This window comes from Lycorma delicatula, chromosome 2 (genome assembly GCF_047948215.1).
Source record: "Lycorma delicatula isolate Av1 chromosome 2, ASM4794821v1, whole genome shotgun sequence".
Taxonomy (NCBI): domain Eukaryota; kingdom Metazoa; phylum Arthropoda; class Insecta; order Hemiptera; family Fulgoridae; genus Lycorma; species Lycorma delicatula.
The window spans coordinates 143,117,554-143,144,191 of record NC_134456.1 but is presented as its reverse complement, the minus strand read 5'-3'; the positions used below and the strand labels follow the sequence as shown (position 1 = coordinate 143,144,191).

At 28.5% G+C, this 26,638-nt stretch overlaps 1 protein-coding gene across 1 annotated transcript in view; it reads right to left on the bottom strand.

Moving 5' to 3' along the window:
• The window catches only part of LOC142319287 (dynein axonemal heavy chain 7-like), a 187,489-nt gene that overhangs the window by 84,120 nt on the left and 76,731 nt on the right, over positions 1–26,638 (bottom strand). The window contains exons 27-36 of the mRNA XM_075356394.1: positions 25,250–25,447; positions 21,629–21,752; positions 18,027–18,202; positions 16,621–16,769; positions 14,647–14,794; positions 11,427–11,639; positions 9,579–9,751; positions 8,812–8,953; positions 4,833–4,946; positions 1,060–1,200 (exon numbers count right to left, since the gene is read on the bottom strand). Of these exons, the coding sequence (XP_075212509.1) occupies positions 1,060–1,200; positions 4,833–4,946; positions 8,812–8,953; positions 9,579–9,751; positions 11,427–11,639; positions 14,647–14,794; positions 16,621–16,769; positions 18,027–18,202; positions 21,629–21,752; positions 25,250–25,447 (1,578 nt within the window). The remainder of the gene's footprint in view (positions 1–1,059; positions 1,201–4,832; positions 4,947–8,811; positions 8,954–9,578; positions 9,752–11,426; positions 11,640–14,646; positions 14,795–16,620; positions 16,770–18,026; positions 18,203–21,628; positions 21,753–25,249; positions 25,448–26,638) is intronic.

Here is a 26,638-nt window from a genome sequence, read left to right as displayed (position 1 = left end):
AAAAAAGGGGTTTCTTACCACTTACATTTATTATAAATATTATGGTATAATTTTAATTATGTAATGATTGACCGTTGATGTAATCCGTTATGTAATCACACTTGATGGAAAATTCCTACATGACAATAATTTGAGACAAGCTTTAGTACAAACCTAACTGCAGTTTCCATGAAGTACTTGAGAGGAAATCTGTTATTTTATAAACAGTATGGAAATTACCAAACTTATTTTATAAAAGTCAAGTTTTAACACTTTTCCTGTAAATATATTTAATTTGAATTTTGGCAGGTAGAGAAATCTCATCTTGAATTTTTCACAGGATTACAAATGTAATAATGAAAATGAACTGTGAATTTAAAAATCAGTGAACTGAATTTTCCCCCGATAAACTGGGAAATACTTCTTGTACACACGTGATATATAGCTGATAAGAGATAATATCAATTATGGGCAGCTCATAAAAACTGCTTTCTTTTTCTTGATCTGCTTTAGATATTGAAACAGTAAAAACTTGAGATTACCTTCAGCTTAATTCACTTTTGAGAGTACACATTGTCTGGCTAAGGTAGTATCTTTAGTACAATTATACAAATTAGTATTAAGTCATTGATAAGGTAGTCAAAAATAGTTTGATATCTTTGAATTACAACAGTAAGATATTACTGACTTAGTGTTTTGCCACAGGCAAACTTTACATCTAAGTAATTTCCACTAAAATGTTTTGCTATATTTTTATTTTATAATATCAAAGAGGGATTATTGTGTTTTAATCTTCCTATTCTCATACTGTCTACCCTTACACTTAGCTTGTCATATCTACTACAGCTTTTTGAACATTGTATAAATTGCAAACAACTAATTTTTACTCTTAATGGGTTTTCAAAGATAGAAAATGTTTTAGCAACAAAAGAATTTTTTTAAATATTAATTGAACAAAAAATTTATATTTTTCCACTTTTAAATTTCAATCTAATTGTCCACATAAAAACTAGTATAACAAGGAACTCCATATTTTATACAGAGCAGAAACTTTTAAGATGAAAAAATTAATTTCCATACTTGTTGTGTTTTGTCCCTCTGCCTATCAATTACTCTCATTTTTTCACAGACATCAGCTTTTTCATCGGAAGGAAATATATTTGGTACCTCACCAGAATTCAGCAAATTGTTGATATCTTCCACAAATGATTCTTCTTTGATCTAAAAAAAAAACAATGTATCACGTTTACAACTATTTTGCTTACTAACAAGCCAATAATTAAGAAAGTTATTAACCAACTAAGCAACAATTCAGAACTTTTTATTACAGGTCTCCCTACTTAGTACTACATTCTATATTTCCTCCTGTATATGGCAAAGCAGTCAGATAGATGGTCCTACATATTAGTCTTATAGTTAGTAAACGGTTAATATTGTTTACTAACAATAAAAACACAATTTATACTATTTACATAAATTATCAGCTTAAAATCTGAAATTTACTTTTACACTCCAATCCTTAATTTATTTTAAACTAAGTATTCGAAAATATTAAGTGCCAAAGGTGCAGAACCTTACCTCTTACCTTTCCTAACGGAGGATTAGTAGCAGATAGGTATGAGAGCATTTCTATTATTAATATTCCTTACATAAGATTTACATTCCGAACATATAAATAAAGATGTTGGCTGAATATGGAAATAATTTTACATAAAGTGAAGTTATTAACTTTTATTTGATTTTGAAATATGTTCTACAAGAGTGGAAATTTCAAATGCATTACTTTTTTTAAAATTTACTTCACTTAAATGCTGTCCATTTTTGCGTGCACAATCAGTAAGTAAATTCTGAAAATTTTGCATAGCGCAGTGTAATGTGTTCTTCGGGATGTTGACAATTTGCTCTTCAATCTGTTTTGAGCTGGGCAAGGTTTCTTGGTCTAGTCTGATACACAATGCTCTTCAGATGTCCCCATAAAAAGAAGTTACAGACTGAAAGGTCTGGAGACCAGAGCGGCCAAGCAATGTTAGCAGTCCTTCAAATTATGCAATCCCCAAACATCTTAATGCCACTATAGACTATTGGACAGTGTGTGAGGTGGCTCTTGTTACAACCAGATTTGCTGAAGCTCAAGATCTGGAAAAGAATGAAGCCCAGGAGCAAAAAATGTCTCTAGCATATAGACACATAATGTTGAGACATCATAGTGACAGCAAAGCCCTCACTGCACAACACACAGTAGGTTTAGCACTGTGTAATGGACGCTGGTGAAGCTGAACAGGTTTGTTTGTGCCCATTAAGAGCAATTCTGATTATTCACGTATCCACTTAAGTGAAAATGGGCTTTATCTGACATCTGAAGACTTTCAATAAAGTTGGCATTCTCATTGATTTTAGACAAGTTTTTCACAAAACTGCAGATGCAAAACACAATCAGTTTCAGTTCTTGGACAATTTGAATTTTCTAAGGATGAAATTTCAGGTTATTCTTTGCATGCTCCGATGTCTGAGCTCTAATTTTCTGCACTGAATGATGACTCCTTACCTTTCACGGCATCAATGTTTTCTAGCACATATACATACATACATACAAACAATACATGCCCACTAGGTTTTTTCAAAGCCAAACCAGTCTCTCCAAAGTTACAAACCCAAGTTTTGATTGTGTGTGAAGAAGGAATTTGACCACAGAGCAGGATCTCATAGTGTTACCGAAATACTTAGTGCAGCTGTCACACTGTCACTATATCTGTAAAATAATCTTACAGAAATCACATGCTCTACACCATTCCACTACTCTAGTAACTAATTGTCCGTTACTGCTCTAAAGTTAAATGACTTTCTCCCACTTATGAGCTACAGGGCTGCCAACATCAAATTCAAAATTTCCTCTTTCGCTGCACCACACTGTAGTTAAAAAAAGAACTCATAAACCTCTCTTGGCCTACTTGTCTTTGTTCCAACAGAAATAAATTTGTATAAAGACTAGTATAGTTTTTGTCTTCTATAATTTAAAAATAATAATATAATACCAGTAACAGTTATACTGTTACCTCAGCTTTTAGAATTTGGTCAGTTCATTTATAATAATAAATTTATTAAGATTAAAAGTACAATAACATTCATTGAAAATTATGAACAACCACCTCAAACATATAAATTTAAATATATTTAACCCTTTAGAGTTTAATGGAAATTGCAACCAATTACCCAGTAAGTATTAATAAAATAAAAAAATTAAAAATTAGTCTTTTTCCCCTATCAGGTTCTCAAAGCTCATGCATAATGTAAATATGATACGGATAGAGTTTTAGCTTCTTTTTGGCTCTATGAACATTCCCATAAGACATTCTGGTTTATTGACAAAGTTTTCATTATATACTTTCTTGGTGAATGTAGCAAGGATACACGGATACCTCTCAAGGATGCATCACTGTAGATCGGCCAGACATTTACATTTATCCAAACTACTGGTTTCTCTAAAACATGCATAAAATCACTGTTTCACTATGCATAAAATCATTGATTTTAGGCACTCGATATTCAGGAAAAGCAACCCTAAAGTCTTTCTAACATTGACGGTGATTTAAAGCAACTTTCAACAATAAATGTACGATAAGCCTGGAAGAAATGCTCGTTTATATGCTCACAGATTACTCATCACAGTCATCAAAAAGAAGGGAAATTGCTTGGCTCTCATGTGCTACTCTTCTACCACAAATCACCTGTTGTCAACACATACATTCCCACTGCAAAAAACTAAATTTCCCTCCACAATATGTTTTCAAAATCTTGCATATCTTTCAGCTCACTCTGTATATATATATATATATATATATATATATATATATATAATTTTGTCATTATATATATATAATATAATACAATTTGTTAAATAATGTCTAAGGGATTATTTATGTTTTAAAGTTCCCTTATGTTATGTGACCATTATTTGGTGACCAATCAAATAAGTACTCGCATATTATAACCATAGTTTATACTCTTTTATGACGTTGAAAATATTACAAATTTTTCTAATTTTAGATAAAAGTTTTGTTTTTACATTTTTAGGCGACACTAATGAGTTACGGTTTTAATAAATATCTACTGTGCTCCTACATATGCTAACTTAATATAATTTATTTATGTCTTGTTTCGCAGTTTTAGGCATTTTTTCCAATTATTAAAAAGTTTGTTTTTCTGCCATGTTGAGGGTCTTACACTTGAGTTACAAAACTGATATTTACATATTTATGCATTTCAATAAACCTTACCTTAAGAAGATAGTTTACATAGTTATTCCATAATGATTACAAAAATTTAATTTTGGCTGCCACTTTGAAGGAACCTGACAGCCAATCATGGCCATTCGGGTATTTTTGTAGTCTAAGCTTAAAAATAATAATAAATTGATAAGAACAAAAAGAACTGCTAGCACTTTTGTAATTTGTCCTTGAAACTAAAAGAAATATTAAATTAAAAAAACTAAGTTATTTAGTTAAATATCAGATTTAATTACCTATATGTACACAATCCACTTAAGTCAAAAATATATAAACGCATATTGAAGGAGACATGGCGTTTAGTTTACACTGAAAACCATAAAATCAACTCTTATCAAATTAAATTAACATTTAATGATAACTAAAATATTGACTACTCTCACCTCCAGCTGCACATATCTTAGAAGATATATGCTTCTACTCTTCTCATTTAATATATAGATGAATGGATAATTAATTGAAGTAAATAGTGAATTTCAATCACAGGTTGACTGAAATTTTAACAGGGTTAATGATAATTAGATACAATAATAATTATTTAAGGAAGAATATTAGAACAGTCAATTATACCTGTGAATCAGTAAAAAGAAATACAACATGTTGATCAGAAGCTGAGGCTTTTTTAAGAATATTTTTTACATCTTCATGCCATTCATTCATTCCATATTGTTTGCTGATTTCAACCTGAAATAAAATCAATTTACTAAAAATAAACGTATGATTAAATCAAACACTATGCTAAAAAACTGAACACAGTCTATTTATTTATATATATCGAAATTTTTATGACATTATCATAGGAAAAGTAATGAAAAAATACAAAAGATTCCCTTCTCAATTGCTTGTCATCATTTTGTCATGTATTATGACTTGTCATTGCTGGCCATTGTTAATACCTCATGAAGAAAAATACTTATGCATGTTAATGCATTAAAAGATCAATTTTTCTTTAAGCACAAAATTTTCTGCACGTTTGTAGAGGTATATATCAAACTCTGATTACAGGTATATATTATATATGTTGTACCTAACATCAGCACATGCAATATTGAGGATGTTTATTTTTTAATCATTTTTAATCGATTTATTATTCCTAAATTTTTAAGTTTTTAATTGTTTTATATTTTTTTTAACTTTAAAGCTTGTCGAATGTTGTGATGAGTAAAAATGCACTCTAATGTATCTGTATGAAAAAGTGTTGAGAAGGAGTAAGGCAAACTTTCATTAAATTAATAATTTTGATAGTTGACAAAACTCCACAAAAACATAGTCTAGTTATTATCCTGTGATAAACAATTATTAAATCAAAGTGTAATATCAACTGACTTTTTTCACTATATTCTAAAAGCAAATATTTTAACACAAAAAAATGATTTTTGCTTTTTAAACTTTTGGATAATTATAAGTCTTCATGCGGCAAATGTGGCTGAAAAATGTCCATATACATATCAAGGTCATACTGTATATTTCAATAAGAATTTATGTACATGATACACATTTCTCATTGAGAAATTAGCTTTATCTTATTTTCTGGTAAATATTTCTTACTGTCCTCTATAAAACTCAATATGATCAGAATTTTTCCCATAAAATTTTTTTTAATGAATTTTATCTATAATTCAGTTCTAAATCAGTGCCAAGTTTCAATTCTAAATCAAACCAAAAGTTCACGAACTTCCCTTTGTGTAAAATATTAACTATTTTAATAACGTAAATCAAGTTTAAACACACACTTCCTTTGTATATATACTAAGTGTTTAACTATTTTTATTCATTGTAGAATAAGTAAATACTTATTTTACCATACTGAAAAGCAAGAAAGTGTAGTATATTATCTTTTTTTGCAGAACCTCAGAGAAAATGCTAAACTGCTAATACCTTGTGAGATGATTTATTTTTTACCATGCTGATGATGAAATTGCACTTAACTTTTTGATGACCTGTTGGATGAAAACAGTAAAGAATTTTATGGAGAAATTGTCTATAATGTTTCAATAGAAAATCAAACCTTTTTAAATGCAAAAGATACTTAATTTTCATTGTTTCCTCCTAACCATCCCCTCTAGTTATTCTCCTTCTTGATCCAGTTCTCCTTTATTTGAGCCTTTCTCAGTTTCTACTACCATCTATTTTCTTCTTCCTATATTACAACTGATCCTAATCATTCCATCTACTGGTTCTGAAGTCCACCTTCCTTTCACTATAATTTTGCCTTCTTTGGCCGAATGGCTTGTACAATACTTTTGGCGGAAAGAATTCAATTAGGAAGAAATCATTCAATTAGGAATTCTAGTGATTAGTACAGAAGGCCTTTTCTTAAGTATCTTTTTGGCAAAAACATCAGTGGCAGAAACGAAAATCTTCATGAGGATTCTTTTTCAAATGGAAATTATTTCATTAAACAGGCATTGATTACTGGAATACAAGTGAAATTTTCTATTTAAATTTTTTTCAAAAACATGCATGTTTAGAGACAGGTGGCTGGACCTGAAAAAGCTTTACAGCAGTTTTTAAATTATGCTAGTTCTACTAATAAAGATGTCAGTGCTCAAGGACAAGCTAATAAATTTCACCTATAGGGGGAAATTTATATGAGCAGTTTTTACAACAGCATTGACCTTACCAATGGCTTTATGAATCAGAAATATGTAATTCACAGTGTGAAAAATGTGCAGGCACAAATGAAGTCCTCAGATTACCTCAAGAGAGCTGGGATGATTTTGATTCTGAACTTATCTTCAAACAGTGGGTTCAGTTGACCGTTGTGAATGAACTACTCAAATTCTTCCATTTCCAGAATACTTAGATAAACTTACTGAAAATTTAAATAATCTAAAAGATATTCTGTTGCGAAGAAACAAGCTAATTTCCTCAACATTAAAAAGGAAAACTAGTTGGAAAGTGAATGTATTGTAATGGGAGACTTTTCTCCAAATTTTCCTTTCGTGATACAGAGTGAACTCCAGTCATATCACTGGTCAAAAACCTATGTCACAGTACATCCATTTCTCATATATTTAAAAAATAAAGGAAAATTACAAAGCCAAAGCTACTGTGTGATTAGTGAGTAGTTGAAGCACAATACTGCATCGTTCTGCTTCCAAAAGCAAGTTAAAAATAAAGTAAAAACTCATGCCACAAATTTCATTACTTTGTGCTACTATCAAAAAGATTTTGAAATTACAGTTGAATGCCATTTTTTTGCCTCATACCATAGAAAAGGACCATGTGTTGGTATTGGTGGAACTCTAATAAGGACTGTAACTAAAGCAAGTCTTCAAAAGACAGTCAACAATCAAATATGTTAAATCTTATGAAATGTACAATTATTGCAAAGACAATATTAAAAATATAAAATTTATTTTCTGGTCTAAAGATGTTCAAGTGACACCAAAAACCTCAGTACCTCAGAATACCTCAAAACATTTTAATACCTGTTCTCATTATCAGGTAATCACAATAGTCCCAGAAATAAGAACCTTTCACTCTTATGTTCCAAGTCAGAAATGTATTTTGAAAGTATGGGCAACCACTGAATCAGAAACATTTACTATCAGTACACAAGGACATTAGGTCTTTCTGATTGCTTTATAGGTTTACCAAAGTCAAAATGTAAAAATTATGTCTGCTATGTATTCGATGGCAGATGGTAGTTAAGTGAAGTCACTGAAGTCAAAATATATAAAAAAAATATGTCAAAATCTTTTAAAATTATAAAAAAATATTTTTTTCATACTAAAAGGTGGGCACTTGTCACACCAAATATCATCAAAATCAAAAATAGTGATGCACTGATCATTCATTGAATTAAAATAGAATACCCCAAGCCAAAAGTACCTGTCCAGGTAATGAACAAATTCATTACTTAGTTTTATGCTAATTTTTTTATTGCATCTATTTTTTTGAATATTTTTGATAAATACTTTACAAAATAAGATTATGTATGATTTACTAAGTGTGTAACAAAGGTAAACTTTGGTATTTTTAATACATATACCAATGATAGAGAATTTTTGTGGAAGTATGGCCTGTCCCACCTATGACTGTTGCCATATTGCACTGTTTTCTAAAATTTAGTACATAAGAACCTTTATTTAAAATATTCTAATATTGTAATTATTTAAAGTAATACTTATAAAGAAAAAAATATTTTTTTGTACCTGAAAAAAAAAAGCAAAATGTTCAAAAATAAAATATTTCTGAGAACCTTTGTAATAAAAAATATTTTCAATCTTTTAGAGTAAAATATGACCAACAAACAAGCCACTATCACAAGAATGGGAATTATTTTTTTACTTTCTATTTTTTATTTTAAATTACACAACTACATGCTAAATTATTTCTAAGCAAATAGCGGCTATTTCCTTTAAAAGCCAACAGAATTCATCAATCAAAAGATATTTTATCTTTAGCCATCAACAATCTAAATACCAAATAAATTAAGTGGCATTCACTTTCAATATTATTACAGCAGTTTTTTCACTTCGCGCGCGCAAGACACAAAGAACTAAATATAAAAAGGAAAAAAATAATAAACTATATGTCTAACCTGAAACAAATCATATTCTGAAATGTGAGAAGCTAATCTAGTAAGTGACTGGCGTCCAGAACCACCAACACCCACAAGTAACGCATGACTACGAGGTTGTTTTAATATGCGACAAATTCTGGATAGATGTTCAATAGCAAACCTGAAAAAATTTGACATTTATTGTTATCCAAGAACTGCACATTAAACATTTAACAATAAATGTTATTTTCCCATAAGCAACAGTAATGATTTAACCCAACATATTAAACAGTAAGTAAGGGAATTTTTCGCACCTCTTATCACTTTAATACTTTTTTTCTAAGCAAATTTTTTGAATTAAAACGCTGAGTAAATACATCTGTACAATTAAAAATATAGTATTTCTTATATTGTATTAAATACTCTGCCATCAATGCAATGTTCAATCGTGTATAACTGTACATTTAGAATATATTAGAAGGATTTTTAGTTATCTATGTGTATATAAGAATTTCTAGTAGAAAAGAAACCTTTTTTATTTTTCATCATCCCTAATTTGGTGCAAAAATAACAGAATCAAAGAATTCTTGCAGGAAATTTTTTTTTTTTTTTAACCTGACAACACCTCAGAGGTTAATTAATGGTTTTAATGTATAGTTTTCAATTTTATACCAAATAAAACCTACAAAAACTCAGTGCAGAAGTTCTTGAACAATTATATAAAAATCTATATTGTATGTAATATATATATGTATATTTAATTTATGTTAATATACTAAACCTATAAGAAAAAATATAGACCATACCTGAACAATACAAGATTCATTGGTTTTTTACTCATATTATTAAACTCATTCAAATACCCCTCAACAATAGAACGCAAGCTTTCTAAATCTAAAACCTCAATGTAATTTCTTGTATCGGCTTTAGGGTTTGCAAAATCACAGTAAATAAGTCTTCTCAACTCAGTTTCACCAATCTGAATTTCAATAAACAATCATTATGAGATGAATAATTTAAAAGATTGTTTTTACAAAATTTTAGATTTTTTTTTTTCATTAATACAAATAAATTGAATAATGACTTTAACCTTACAATAACTTATATTACCCCAATTATGAACAACTAATTCTGAATATCATATACACAATGAGCTACTACATACTCTGGTTCACATAAGGCATGTCTGAAAAGTCCTCAAAAAAATGAATTAAGTATGTATACATTCACCTGTGGGAATGTTGCATCTAATTTCTTTTGTTTCCAGAGAATGCTGGTGAAGAACATATTCTGAATGTACATGATTTAGAAATGTGTAACTATTCATTTCAACCATATAAATAACAAAAAATTAAGGTTTTATCAGACAAAAAAAATTCACAACAGTATTAAAACATTCTAAATTTTATTTTTACAATTTTTAAAGTATTATTAAACTATGAATTAATAATTTTTATTGCGTTATGAAAAATTATGAATTTAGTTTGTATAAAACAGAAAAATTTCATAATTTCAAAATAAGATTTTTTTCTGCAACACAAATCTAATCATGTTCGTAAGTAATTAACTATGAGTACCCATCAGTTGGTGCTATTAAGTTTGCTTTATAGTTACAGTAATAAATGAAAAAAAATTATATTTAACTTAAATTTATTATAAATTATCTCTAACACTAAATTTATTATATACATCTTATAGATTCATCTTTTAGCTACCTTTCCACAAAATTGCCATCCAATTTAAAGCATTTGTCATATCTGTAAACAAATTTCTGAATACCTCTACATAAAACTCTTACCCAAGAATTAACCCAGGTAGGAACTCTGTTGTATACATTACAACTGCTCAATCATACATTATATCACAAACAACAGATACAGTACTTAGGATAAAACTGAATTTGGATTATAAATACAATATAAGAAAAGGATTTGAATTTGTAAATAAAAGATTTAACAATTGGAGAAAAAATAGGATGGTGAGTTACAATATTAGTAATATGTACCCTAGCATACCCATAGATAAAACAGTTCAAATAAAAAACAAAATATATAATAATGAAGACCTGTTGTTTATTGAAAATATTATTACTATTGTTACAAATATTTGCCAACAAAAATACTTTAAACTTAATGGTAAATATTATATTTAGGAAAATACTTTACCAATGGTTTTTTTATTATCAGCTATTGTATAAGAGATTTATTTACAGAATTTTGAAGATATAAATTTTCTAGATGTCAGTATCAAAATTAACAAAAATGATCAATTTATAATTCAGTATATAGGAAACCCACAACCAAAAAAACCACAATACATAGAAATTCAAATCATCTGTGGTTACACAAAATTAGTACATGCAAGAAATAGATATTATGAATCTAATTGCTAAAAAAAAAAAAAATGTCAATAATTAATAATACCACAACTCTTATACCTATAAATGATATGATACCTACACTAATAATATAGTTGAAAATATAACTAATATTTATTAGTCTTTAAAGTATTGACTTTAGAAAATACTACTATATTAATATATATTCATACTGCATAAATTCATTCATGCTAGTGAATTCTTTTAATTTTAAAGCTGTGTAGACATTGCTATATTTTTGAGACATTACTTTAAATAAATGTGTTAAACTACTGACCTTAGAATTTTTATCATGAGCCAGATGAGCAAACATTACATCAAGATTTTCTTCTAGATGATCTTTACATACATCATGTAATGTTTTAAATAACCATTTTCTATCATCATTATCTACTAAACGATCATAGTAAACACGAAGTACTTCATGCACCCACAATCGTTTCATTGACATTAAATCCTCCATTGCTTCTGGGACTGACAAAAGAACACCCTAGAATTAAAATTAAATCTGTTACAATTTCTTCCAAAGAAATAATGATACATAAAAATAGAAAATTAAAACTTACATATTCCAATAAATTTTGACATATGTAAATTATTTGTTATTATGTTATATAAAAAAAAATTCTTAAAACAATTTTTAAAATTCATATTAAAATAATATCACAATTTAAAATAAAATATTTTCAATTTAAACAATTTTAAATTAAATATTTAATTCATGGATGATTGCTTACTTTTAATATTCCATTCTAACAGTACTTTTAGTATTGATAACTCCCAATATGTTACTTAAGGCAAATACTTAAAACTCAAATAATACTAATTAAAAACCACACGCAAAAAGTATTAAATGAACAGAACTGGGCATTCATTTTTGTATTCTGGAAATCAAAATTAACAAAAAATGATTAATAAAAAAAATGGTGACTGTTTTTCTTCTCTGCTACTTGTGATATTTAAAGAAAATTTAAGATCAGATTGAGAAATCATAATAATTGGTTACACATGTTTACACAAACTTCATCTACACATGTTCACAAATTTCAAAATGGCAGGCCTCATCAATTTTATTACTCTTTAATATCAGGTGTTTTATCAAAATATAATTAGTTAAAATGTTAATGCCTTTGATAGTAACATCTCTCAAGTACTAAAGAATCGAGCGATCCCTTTTAAGGTCTGATATTCAGTAAAAGGAAAACCCTCTTTATTCATCTCCTATGGTAAACTGGGGGCAACAATTTTAACAGTGTTAGTACACAAGTAGCTAATAAATCATGGGACCTCAGAATCCCAATGAACACTGATGGGTACAAGTGTTGTGGTACAGGCCATTGGCCTGTACTCTCACAAGTATAGTTTTTTGTATTCAAAAGTGGAGGAACTTCTTCAGAAAGTTAACTTCTTTACAAAGTCTTTCTTTCTGTTTACTTTCAGAAAAAGAGAAAATCACTGTACTAAAAAGATCCTAGTGGTAATTCCTTGCATTGTGTTATGATGTTAAGTTTCTTCTGTTTGTGTTGTTTCAGACTAATAGGTTCTCATTAAGATCTCTGGAAGAAAGTACAAAAGGACCGACTGCATATAGAAACTTTGAATGTAAAGAATGTCAGATAGATACATTAGGACTAAGTGAAAAAGGATAGGAAGGAGAGAATGAGATTATATTTATATATATATTCCTGTATGTATATTCTATTTTTATAAGGTTACCATATTCTATTCTGGAAGAAAGATGGGAAAAAGGGAGTTGCAATAATTCATCAGCAACGATGTTGCAAAACAAGTGAAGAAAGTACATTACATAAATGTATTAACATTAAGGATTGGAAATGCTACCAAAAAATCTAATTATAATGCAAATATCAAACAATGAAGATATTGAAAAGAAGTATGAATATTGAATATTAAAAAAAAACTGCTATAAGGTCCAATGGGAGACTGAAATATTGTGGTCAGAGAAGGTGAAGAGGAAGTGTGACTTCCTCTTGTGTGACTTAGTGTAATGATAAAAGAAAAAAATATATTAAGAATAAAGTATTACTTACACAGAAACTTACACAGAAACTTTTCTAGAAAATAATTCTTGCCAATGCTATTGTCAAAAAAATTACTGATAACAGCAGGCCCAAATGTTTATTGAAAATGATTTCTGAAAACTTTACTACAAAATAACATATGGATAATCTTGTGGCCAACAATGTTTACTAAACATTTCGGTTACATAAGATGCATTAGTAAACATGGTAAGAAGTTACCATTATTTGTCAGCTATTGTACAAAAATTACCTGACCAAACGTTTGTTTTGACAGATGGTCATTTTCATTAATTGCTTGCACTCTTTACACATGATAAAAATACAGCTGGGCTTTGCAGAATTCTCCAAGCAGACATATGACAAAGTTGTTCGTTTACGATCAACCCCTCCTATACTGACATATCGATTTTCTACAATATATTCTGATACCTGTTCTCCCACCTCCAGTGTTCTTGTGCTGTGTTTTCCTCAGTATCATGAGCTCTAGGAGAGAAGTTTGTAATTTCTCAATCTTTTATACAGAATTATAAAAACCTTTTCTGAAACAATCATTAGTTAAGAAAACATTCAGCTTCAGCTTGATTTTAGTTAGCCATTTAAAATATAAGGAATACACTTCCATTTCAAAACAAAAACACTAGGTATTACCGCACTATAGAGTATAACTTTATTACAACTGTTACATGTTCTGCGTTTGTACACAACACAGATAAAAAGATAAAAACCATTTAACCAAAACGTACAAACCTTTTTACCTAATCTTTTAGAGGGATTAAATAAAAATTAGTCCCCTATATATCATACACAGAGCATTCAACAAAATATAAAAGATTATTTGCTTTTATATTAATAACAGTTTTTTGTTTTTAAATAAATATGTTCTTAAAATATGTTGTTTTTTAACAATAGTTTGTTCACTTTTAATGTTAATTTGAGACCTATGCAAATCAAACAAAAACTTGGGTGAATGAGGGTTTTATAAACTCTACATCAAAATCTGGACCAGTAATCATAGTAATTAAACTCCTCATTTTGTATTTTCCATTCTAAATTCACACAAAAAGCCACTAACTACAAAAATTTGGTAAAATTCTTATAAAATTCAGTTTGTTTCGAAGTTGATTATGACTGCAAACATTATGCAACACTGTGTAGCAGACTATCAGAAAATCTGCACTAGATGAGAGAGATTCACATTACAGCCAGAAAAAGTGAATATTTGGGCTGGCACATCATTGGACATTCATGATGGAATGAAACCTTTAATTCACTACTTTATTTACATTTGCTATAATTATATTTGAATTTAAAAAAATGAAATTGACAAATATATATTTGATACTTTTTTCATATATAAAATACACCCAGTGTATTGAAACACACATTCATGTTTTTTCTGCACCGGATGTATTTTTTACTCAATATATGTATTTACTTTTATTTTAATTTCCTTACCTGAATTACTCTTGAAAAGTCTCTTAGATTGAATAAATAATGAGACTTGGAAGGTGTTGGCAATAAATTTTCCAGACTGAGTTTGTATATGGCAAGAGTTGCAAATACAACTTGATCAATGCACGGATCAAATTCTTTGCTAAAACCTCTGAAATAAATGAATAGTTGTGTCAAGATAATCAATGAATAGAAAATAACACAAATATACAACCAAACATTTATAAGATTAGCAATAAATCATCTGCACAATTAATATACAAAGAAATTCATTTTTTAGATAGTTCTAATCGGATTTCACACTGTAAAGCTGAATATTACTACTATATCTTAAATTATATTTTAAATTTAAGAATATTTTAAATTTGAAATGTTTGACTGCAACCTTGAATCATTGTTTAAAAATAAAGATGATCACGTAGTACATAATTTTTATGTAAAATTTGATGACAAAAATAATGGAGAAACCATTTTTCAGTTACTGCTTCAATTTTTTTAAATTTGCAACCAAAATTGTGAAAATACAGTAATTGCACCAGAAACAACAAAATGGAGTAAGTGAACACAAACAGCAGGAATTTTTTATTGTGTTTCATCTTAAATTTAAAATTATGTACTACTGTCGATCAGCTAAAGAAATTATTAAAATAATACACAGCTCAGTAACTTAGGAAATTTCAAGATTTAAGACTTTTCATCTCTAGATAAATTCACTTTTCTACTAACTGCTCCAGCTTATTCTCCAGCTAACTAATGTCAATAAGTGATATGTTTTGTCATATACTGGGTGTAGACGACTACCCAGAATTAATTTTAAAAATAGGATAATACCCAGTTTTGGAAAATAGTTTAGTTACAGAAAGATGTTTTTCCCATCTCCATTTTGTTATGGCACAAAACTTTCTATAACCCAATTTTTCCATTAAAATTTCATCGGCAATGAAACATTTAGAAATCTATTTTATAACTGAGAAACTTAAAATAGTCTATTTTTGCAAATATCTTTCTTTCATTTTTTCCAACAAATCATTTATGATTTCAAATGAGCAACTGCTACATTCTTTGTTATGAACCTCCATCCTTTCTTCAAGAAACAAATGACAATTTTAAAATTTACTTTTTACATACAGCATATTTCTTTGAGGATTCAGCATTAAATTTCTTTTTGTCTGTCAACAAATTACTGAATCTCAAACTTTGGGTTGGATCTCAAACTTTCATGGCTATTCATTTTAACACTCATTTCAATTAGATTATGTACATCAACTACATGATTGGGGTATTGTTGGCAACAGATGACTACTGATATACAAATTAACTAATGTGCTATGCAGAAACTATTTAACTAATTCAAAGCAGAATTATAGGTTGGGGGGGACAAGTTAAAACATTCCTAAGTTGAAAAAAACATGGTTTATACAAGTTGTTCAATGAAATAACATTGTTCAGAACTGTGCTATTGTGTTTCTTCCACCTTGGGTAATGATATCTTGATCATCTGAAGAATTGTTTGAGTAATATCTATAATTTGAAACCAAATTTTTTTACAAAAAATTGCGAGGAATTGTGAATGACCAATAATAGTTTGTTTTGTAGTCTCATTTTACTGTCTGGATAGACTCACTTTTTATACTCTTTCATAATTTTTGACTTAATAGTTTCTTTAAAAATAAGATTTAATCCTTAGACTATTTCCTATTTTTTGTGTTGAATAAGCAAGCACATGCAAAGAGAATTTTGCTTTGTTTTTTCATAGATATCACAACAGGTGCTAACAGAATGAAAATTTATTTACAATTTTGTCAACCACTATACTTTAATAATTAATTTTTTGTTAATAAAAAAACCCTTACTTTTAGTTATTCTACTTCATTGCAAACTGAATGGTGAACTTCAAATACTTTTTCTTAATTCTAAAATCACAATATTTTTAAGGAGTTCCATTAAAAGTTACACAAAATTAATAACTTAAAATACCTTGTGTCAAGATGCCATAGCATAATTTTACTAAATATTGTAACCATTGTACTATCTTGGAATTCATTTATAACAATTATGTTAAAATGACGACTAAACCTTGGAGTTACAGTATTTCCTGTACTTGGAGGACCCATTGCACAAACTATCTGAAAAAAATAAACATCAAGTAAAATGTTGAGGTTTTTGATTGATAAATAACACTTATAATATTTACAACTAGAAAGGGGATTGTGTTTCATATAGTATTTCATTCTGCATCTGAATGTGTAATTCAAAATCTATCACATCACATTTTCAAATTATCACAATCTAAAGTTTTGCATTGTATAAATAATACAACAACAGAGTTATTTTACAACCTTTAAATATAAAAGTAATGGGTGTTTCAAAAAGAATGCAACCCCTTTGTTTGACGATGTGAATTTATTACAAAAATATTAATGTTAATTAAATACTTCAACAATATTCAAATCACTTTTAAAACTCTACAGTAGATGTTCAAAATCATTTTCTGTGATGACAGTAAGGAACATTGCAATAGACTGTTTGATTAAGTTGCCACACCCTGCACAGATTTGTCAAAAATGTAATTGGTCCTATTACAAAACACCAGGAGATTGCACGCCAATCACTAATTTTACATGCATATAATCATCATTCATGAAGGATGTGAGGATTTGCAGCACAGCACTCCATAGACGACAGTTTTGGCTGCTGATCTAGCCATCCGAGTAAAACCATGCCTCGTCACTGAAATAAACACAAACCAAAATTTCAATACCTTTGTCATCAACAAGAGAATGAAACCAATGATGATACTATAAACAGTTTCCGTGGTCTACTTCTTGCAGTTCTTGAATGTCACTGATGCAAGCTGTAGAAAGCTTGCAGTTCTTGAAAGCTGTAGATAGCAAAAGCCCAGCCTGATAACGTTCCAAGCGAATTACTGGATGAGCAGTATCAAATGTTCTTTCACATCCTCCAGAACATCTACTGTTGACAGTGATGGTTGACCTGTGCTTTCCAATCATGTACACTCACAGTCTCATGAAATTTATTAATCAAATGCGATACTGTCGACTTATTAGGAATAAAAGAATTGGAAAATTTTATCTGAACCTCTTCTCTTGTTTGTAAAATTTATATGCACAATAAATATCACGTTTGTCCTTGGAAAACGACATAGTTAATACAATAGAGATGAATTTATACTGGTATAGCACTAGTGCATAAGAAGGACATTTCAACAGTTACTAGCTTGTAATAGAGCTACCAACCTTGAGTACAGTGCTGCCAACCGACATGTAGGGGGAAATAAAATTTATCTATGTGTAACTTCTATCTAATAATCTTAGGGTTGCATCCTTTTTGAAACACTCATTAGAACTAAGCAACATACTAACCTGTATATCTATTAGTTTCATAGGAACAACTTCCTTTCTGTCATACCATGTCTGATGATCAAGCCACTGACGCAATATTTCAACTGGTGGTTGGGCACCATAAGTCTCTTTCATTGGCATGCTGACATCATCCACAAATACTACGCATTTCTTACCAAGTGGTGGTCCATAAATGCCTATAACAAAGTCAACAATCTTTGATAGTATTTTAAAATGAACAAAGATAAACAAATCTATACTATTACATAAAGAGGAAGAGGGTTTTTGTTTGTTCAAGATAAAAAACTACTCTTATCAATCGCAAACAAACTTTACCCATGTTTCTTGGCATAAGTGAGGTTTGTAGATATTAAAAATATTCATTATTTCTTAGGCCCCAAGGAGGATGAAGTTGTGAATTACAGATATTCATTAAGGAAAAACAGAACATCATTTTACTTCATTATTACATTTCTGGATTATTATATAAAAGGATTTATTGAAATTCTGAGTTTAAGGGGTTAAAATGGAGTTAACAATGAAATTTACAACTTTTTTAATTTCTCGGCAACAAATGCAGATATAAACTTATTTTTGATGTGTGTAATTTTCATGTGAGTATCTACAAATCAATTTCTAGATTTTTTGAAATTTGAGTTTAAAGGATTAAAATGAATTTTTAAATTTTGTTGGAAATCCAGCTAATTTTTTTTAATTTCTTGGTAATAAATGGAAATAATCTGATTTTTGGTGTGTGTAACCTTCATGTGAATATCTAAAAACAAACTGCAAACTTTCCCAACTTCCAACTATACTTAACTGTGTGTGCGTGTGCGTGCATGCACGTTGTGTTTGTAAGCCACAATGTTTAGGAACAAATTATCGGCTACCTAAACACATTATAAATAATATGAATAATAAAAATATTATGCAGCCCATAAACAAAATTTGTTTGTCACCACTAAAGTTCAGTTCAGAGCTGATAAAGTTTGTCGTAATAATCTAACAGTATTCCCACAAAAATGTTAGTTTTTAACACAGTCAACTAAAACTAAGTCCAGATGTATTGGTTTATTTTACTATCAAAAAAGAAAACTTCTAGCAGTTGAATCCCAAGGAACTGCAAATACATGTTTTCTTTTTCTTTTTTCTAAAATTTATGTTGCATTTTTTGCAATTTCACATGCAGTAGATTTGCCTTCACTGAAAGTTAACATGGAAACAAATTAATTACTTATTGCTGTTTCCCTCAAAGTAACTATGGAAAAAATATCCATTGATAGCCTACTTGTTATATTTTGTAAGATTTTTAGCCTACTTGTAAGATTTTTGGAAGATATAATATATACCTTCATCATCAAAATCAAGGTTTTTTTTTTTTAATTTATAACTTTTGTTTATCCTTACATATCATATGGCAATTAAACAAACTGACAAATATTCTGTCAGCAACAGAGTTCAAATAGTTCATTATTTTCTAAACTGAGGAAATATTTTTCCCACTGTAATGTAAACATGCTCCTAGAATTCTAGTTGGTCCAATTAAATTGCTAGATTATTTATGTAAACATTTAAGTTTATATTTAAAAAAAGTTTGAAGTTTCTTTTTTAAATGCAGAATTATTTAACAGAAATTTAAAATTTATTCTATCTTAATAAAAAAAAATTCAACTATAAAATGATTTTTTAAAAATAAGATCAAGCAGTAATGACTGATAGGATTTGTGGATAAAACAAACCAAAAATTAATAAAAATAGGAAATAAAAGCTTTTGTTTATAAAGATTTTTAAACTGGAGAAAACAATCTAGTTTTTTATGTCTTAATTTTTCAACTTTCGTAACTAATTTTTATTCTGGAGGGTAAAATGGTTCTCAGATGGTCTCACTACAAGCTTTTCCCATGAAACTTAATAGAAAGATAAGGCCCAACACAAACAGTATGAAGATACTTTTCATTCACACCATTGCTTTTGGATTTTAAAGTATCTAACTTCATATAATTCTGATATTAAAATATTTTCAAACATTCAAGATATTAGTCAGAAAATGAGTAATGGACAGTCTACAGTCCTCCAAAACAACCTGTTTATTAACAAATAATTTAGTAACAATTTGTCTGCATTCCTTCTTTTCCTTTTATCAAGACAAGGTAACATCACATTTTGTTTTTTAATTTTTGTAAAAACTTACAAAAAATTAATAAAACCAACTATACAATAAAAGGTACAAAATGTTTTCTTCAGTTCTTTCAATTTCAACTCTGTAATGTTAGAATAAAAAAAAAAATGATTTTTTTTTCTTTTTCTACATTTTTTGAGATGAGTTACACAATTAATGTAAAATTTTGGAGTAAAATAATATTATATATAATACAAGTGTGTAATATACATGTATGCTTTTAAAGCTGTAGAGCTTTTCAACGATATATCATAAGTGGTACTTAATTTCATTGGTTCCAGAGTTATAGCCAAATGAAATTTTAATTAGTGAAATATTTGGATCTTGTAAGGGGAAAGCACGTTTTAAATCAGACTTCTCCCTCTTTTGTAAAATTTTTTTTTTTAATTTTTTATATATATATTGGTTAAAGTTATATATATATATATATATATATATATATATAAAAAGTTTTACAATGAATAAAAATTTAAAAAAATAATAAAAAATATGAATATCAGAAGTTATTAATGAAATAGAATTTTATGCACTTTTCATTTAAAAAAAATGTATACATGTAATTTAACAAGCGTACAAGCATGTGGTGTCCACTTCAGATTTGGTGAAACATCTGATTATTCGTTTCTGTTTTCATTTTGTTGATAGTTAGATCATAATAATTTAAAAAACATAAAGAGTAATAAAGGGACTTTTACTCTATCCTAATATTTCAGGTAAGATTGGTGAATTAGCAATTGCAAAAATATTTGATGTTAATAAAAACTAATATTTTAGCAATTGTGTAACTGTCCACTTCATTTCAAATGTAATAAGTTTAAATGAAGTGCTGCAAAAAATGTGTGTATGTAATTTAATAGGCATACAAGTAATGTCCACATCAGATTTTTTTACTGTGCATAGTTTACAAGAAAATCCCTGGGGGCAATTAGAATGAAACATCCTACATATATACAATACATATTAAAAAATGAAATGCATACATCATAAATTATTATTTTTTTCATTTCATAGCAAATCATATTTTATTCTTAAAGTAATTTTCGTTTTTCATAGGCAGAGTACACTTATTTTATGTGACAAATTTAATTTAAGATTTTTTGCATTTCACATCCACAAAATGAACGTTCTATTTATAATAAGAAATTTTTTCTCATTTATATCATCATGACCTTATAAAAATAATATATTTTTACAGATAAAAATTTTATTTTTGAATTTATAAATTAGTTTTTTAAATTCAAAACTTGCTTATTATTGTTTTCTATTTCCCTGTCTGCTTAACTGTAGCAAAACATTTTAACCACTGAAAAAAAAAAAAAACATTAAAGTAAATGCCCTTATTGATGACGTTAACACAATGCAAATATGTAACAGTTTGATTTATAAAACATTCTAAAAAATCATGTATAAGAAAGGATCATTAAGAATATCAATTAAATCTTACCTTTGCGTCTTTTATCTAATTTGCTCATAATAATATCTTGCGTCTGATTGGCAGAGGTCTGTGCAGAGAAATTAATAAATAATGGTTTATATATATTCTGATCAACTTTTTTCAGTAAAAATTCCTGAAACAAGTTAGTATTTAACTATTAACAGACTTTAATGAAAAATATATTCTGCAAGAAAATAATTATGATTCTAAAAATTTTCAAATTTGATCTATGTCAAACAGATTTATGTCTTACACATCTGCATGTGTGTGTTCACACGCGTTTGATGCTGAGTTCAAGTTAAACTGAATTTAGGAAGTTTATTTGATGGCCCAATACTACAAAGCAGAAGGGGTGAATAAAGATGTATATTTTAATTCAATACTTACAAATTTTTCCTGTTTTAATAAATAAAATGAATTAAAGAAAAATAAAAACACATAGAAGTACTAGAAAAATTGATTCAACTTTCATTTATTTTTAGGCAACAAATGTTTAGATAGTGCAGAATAAAATTTCAAGGAAAACTAGAAACATTCAAAAATATTAAGAATTAATTTTGATTGGAGAGAATTCAGAAGATCAGTTTTTACTCATTGGATTAATAGTAAATATTTTACAGTATTATATTATTAGCTAATATATTATTATATAAATATATATATTTATAATATATTATATAATATATAATATAAAATATATTATATAATATATTTAATATATTTATTAGCTAATATTATTTTATAATATTAAAAAAAAAATATTAAAAGTGGATTTCAAATTTTAAATGACCATTATTGAAATTATTAAATTAAGTATTAAGGATATCTGATATTACTAGCTGTAGGATGTGCCTACGGTAACGCCTCTGCAGCTCGGCCCCCTCCAGGGAGGCGGCATCTCGGAATGGGATTATTAGTGTCCAAAATTGATTACCTCTTGTGTAAAAAATACTTTTTTTTTAATGAAGACAATTGACATAACAAAAGTTAAATTAGAAATTTAACTCTAGAAATTGATACTAACAAATCAGGATTTTCCGCTAGTGATCGATACATTCCATTGCCTACTGTTAATAATGAACTATAACCAATTACATAAATAAATAAAATTATGTAAAAAGGTTTCAAAAATGCACTAAAAGGTAAAAAAATAATTTTAGGATGGTACCTCAGAATGAATTTGACAAGCTTTGATGGTGATATGCAAGATATAACCACCAAAGTTTGTGTCAAATCCATTCTGAGATACCGTCCTAAAATTATTTTTTATATTTTTGCGTGTTTAGTTTGAGTGGTGTTTTAAAAATGTTTTTACATATGTTCTATTTTCTATTTTTTAGTGCATTTAATGGAGTGGTTTTTAAAAAGTGGAGTGGTTTTTTATATATTTTTTATTTTCTACTTTTTAGTCTTCATAAATTTATACTTTACAGCTGCGCTAGCGCACAGGTTTGAGCGTATTTATTAAAGATCGGATCAGTATGCTTTACGTGGGCACGTGCAATCAAAACATAAGGCTAAACGATTTAATTTCCGGATAACCAAGATCTGGTCGATCAAGTGTGCACCCAATGCATTAAACTGTTAGCACCTGACCTGTTGATACATATGCTGTTTGAATCTTGAAAATTGGATAAGCGGTTGCCGAGATACAGTGGCACTGGCACCCCATCATACCTCCTCCCCAATTTCCAAACAGCTCCCTGGGGCACTTGAAAAAATATTATCATCCGATGGGTACCACTGGGTGCAGAGGGGTTTTACAGAGCAGGGTCGAAAAATTTTCAGAGGACTAGGACCAACCGTTTAGAGATTTGTGATTTTTGTCTGAAATGTTCGATCCGGTTAAAAAGTACTAAATTTCCCCAAAACTTTGATATATATATATTTCACACATATGTCAATCAATATATAATAATGTAACAAGTATACATCTAACCACCACGAGACATGCACTAACAAATCAGGATTTTCTGCTGGTGACATTCCAGTGCTAATCTAAGGGTGATGCAGATACAGACACATACAAATGCCATTTAGGAGGATAGGCTATTACTTCAGAAAAGTAATGGCAAATGTAATCTCTTTTTTATTAGGCCAGTTGATTGGTTTGATACTACTACTTTTTGAGCATTTATTTTCCTTCTGTACTAACTGCTACATATTCACAACTTCAATCTACAATCTCAATCTCAGTTTCACATCTGCAGTTCTTCAGCTTCTTCTACACATCCTCTACCACCAAATTAACTGAAGCTAGGTATATTTAACTAGTTCATGATTTAACTAGGTAATTATCTAGTTCATTTTAACATCCTCCTGTAACACTACATTTCAAAGGCATCTAAATACCTCCTTTACTTTCTGCTCTTCCTAATGCCATGTTTTACTGTGATAAAACTGCTACACCATACCATAGAAATTCATTGATATTTGATATTATTATTTTCTTGCACGATAATATTTTTGTTGCCTGCAGTTTTGTCCATTCTTTGTAATTTTACATCCTTTTTACTAAGTAACAAATTTTTTCACGTGTAATGCACTCTGAACACATTTCACTACCTTTGTTTCACTCAATTTTAGACTGAACTCATCTCTGGTTTCTGCCAAAAGAACAATGGCATGAATCTTATTTTTATTTCTTCTTACTCTGCTCAAAAATTTTTCCATTAATTCTTTTACTGCTTTTTATAAATTAAAGACAATTAGGAACAGACTACACATGATTGTCTTACACATTTTTAGAATCAGTGCTTGCTTTTCTTTATTTTCTCTTTTAAACAGATTATAATGTTATATTCAAATGTTTATTTCACTTCAGATGAACTCTTATTTGCATCTGACACTATTCCTTTTAGAACCTTTCTTTCATTCCAACCTCAACATATTCATTACTATATCCTACATTACCACCTTATTCATATATGCAGTTCTTAAGCTTTTTCAAAACATCCCTCTATCACCAAATTAATGAAACCTAAGTATATTAATAATACATAACCCACCAATCTAGTTTATTTGTATTATCTTGTCTTATCTGTATTTGAATATAATCAACAAAGAATAACTTCAATGGTCAGTAACACTTCACTTATCAATTGATCAGCAACTTGCAAATACAATGACAAAACCTTCCACAACACGAATTTATTTTTTTAAAAGAAAGAAAATACTGAGTACCAATGAGAGAAGTAGATTAGTTTGTTAAAAGCAGCAAAGAAGAAAATAGAATAGAATTTCAAGAAAATTAAAATTAAATTAGAATCTTAAATTCCAACACAGGAAAAACCCTACATGCTAAAGAGAATGAAATTAATCTCCAAAATCAGGGTAACAAGCTTGATGTAATAATAGCAAATTATCAACTTGTTTAAAAAGTACAGAACTAATTAAATTAAAAAAACTAATTAAAAAAAAAACTAAAACTAATTAAATTTGTATTTAAAAAATTATAAATTTCTGGTCAAGTTAGCATCATTAATGCTATTCTATTGTTTAAGCAGTGTCATTGCGATGGTAGAGTATAATAAATTTTTTATCAAATTTAAATTTGACTATAATAAATTTTCATTTCATATTCAATTTACTCAGTATTGTGATTCAGCAATAAAAATGAACATTACTCACCGATGTGTATGCAGATTTTCCAGTGCCGGTTGGTCCAACAAACATTATTGCTTTTTGATGTGTTACAAGATGTGATAATAGAGCCATATTGCGGACTGTTTCAACAGTTGCAACAATAATTTGATTAACTGGAATGTCTCTTGGAATTGGAGGAAGTGAAGCTAACTCATCCTGCCATGGTTTCCACTTTCCCTTACCCTTATTTACCAGTAAGTAAACAAAAAAGAAATGAAAAAAATGAATAGACAAAATTATATAATACTGTACATGCTACGCTTAACCTTTGAGAAACAAAATATTCCTGCATCAAAATTTAATTCTGTAATGATAAATATGCACAGAAACAGGGAAAATATTTATTATTAGCTGTAAAGCAAGTAGTATAAACGTCCAGTACTTCCCTAAATTTGTAAAACAGCTTATAAATAAAAATAAAATAATACTTAATGAAATATATTATCTTCAACATAACCAAATGTAATCTTAAATATTGTATTATTAATGGAGTAGCAAAGTAACATTGCTTGTTATCTCTCTTATGCACTACACAAACTTCAAGAAAAGTATAAATAATAATTAAAAAAGAGAGGAAAACAGCATCTCGTCTATGCTACTAAAAAGCATAGAGAACTTACTGTAACGTACCATTTAAACATACCATTTTATTATTACAAACAACTAAAACAGTATAACTAAGAAAACAAGATTTTTTTAGAATATTATTGTGTTTTTATACATCATATGTATTGTTGAAACATTTAAACAACCCAATCACATTTGATAATTATTTATTTTTACAGCAAATTCTTGGGACTTTAGAAAAACTAGAATGCCAGTCCTTAAAATTTAATATAATATAATGTATTTCTTATCAAAATTTGGAAACCATATCACATATAGATACTTAGACTATGCCTTTCTAGACACGCCTGGAAGTAATGTTGGCACTGCTAATATATCAGTGGAGTTGATAGTGTACGAGTTGATAGCATACAATGATGAATGTCAAATAGCAAGAAGGTGGCAGTAACTGCTCCAGCAATTCGTCCCTGCCCTGTCTGTCAACTCAACTTTCTAAACTTTGCTTACTAGAAAAAGTGAAAAGTGAGGATTATCTCTAAATACAACTAAACTACACTGTGTAATGTAGTAAAATTTAAGCAGTAAGGGAGCACTAACAAAATCTCACAGATCACTCTTTATATGAAACAATTTATAAAATGAGACTTCTTAACCATTAATATGGACATACACCTGAACTAATGGATTTTTTGTAACTTAGAGAATGCATTTCGTTTTCAACTACACTATTTTGCAACAGATAAACTTTAATTCATTTTAGCTACAATAGCATTAATTATATCAATGTAGTTCCTTGAAAATATTAAT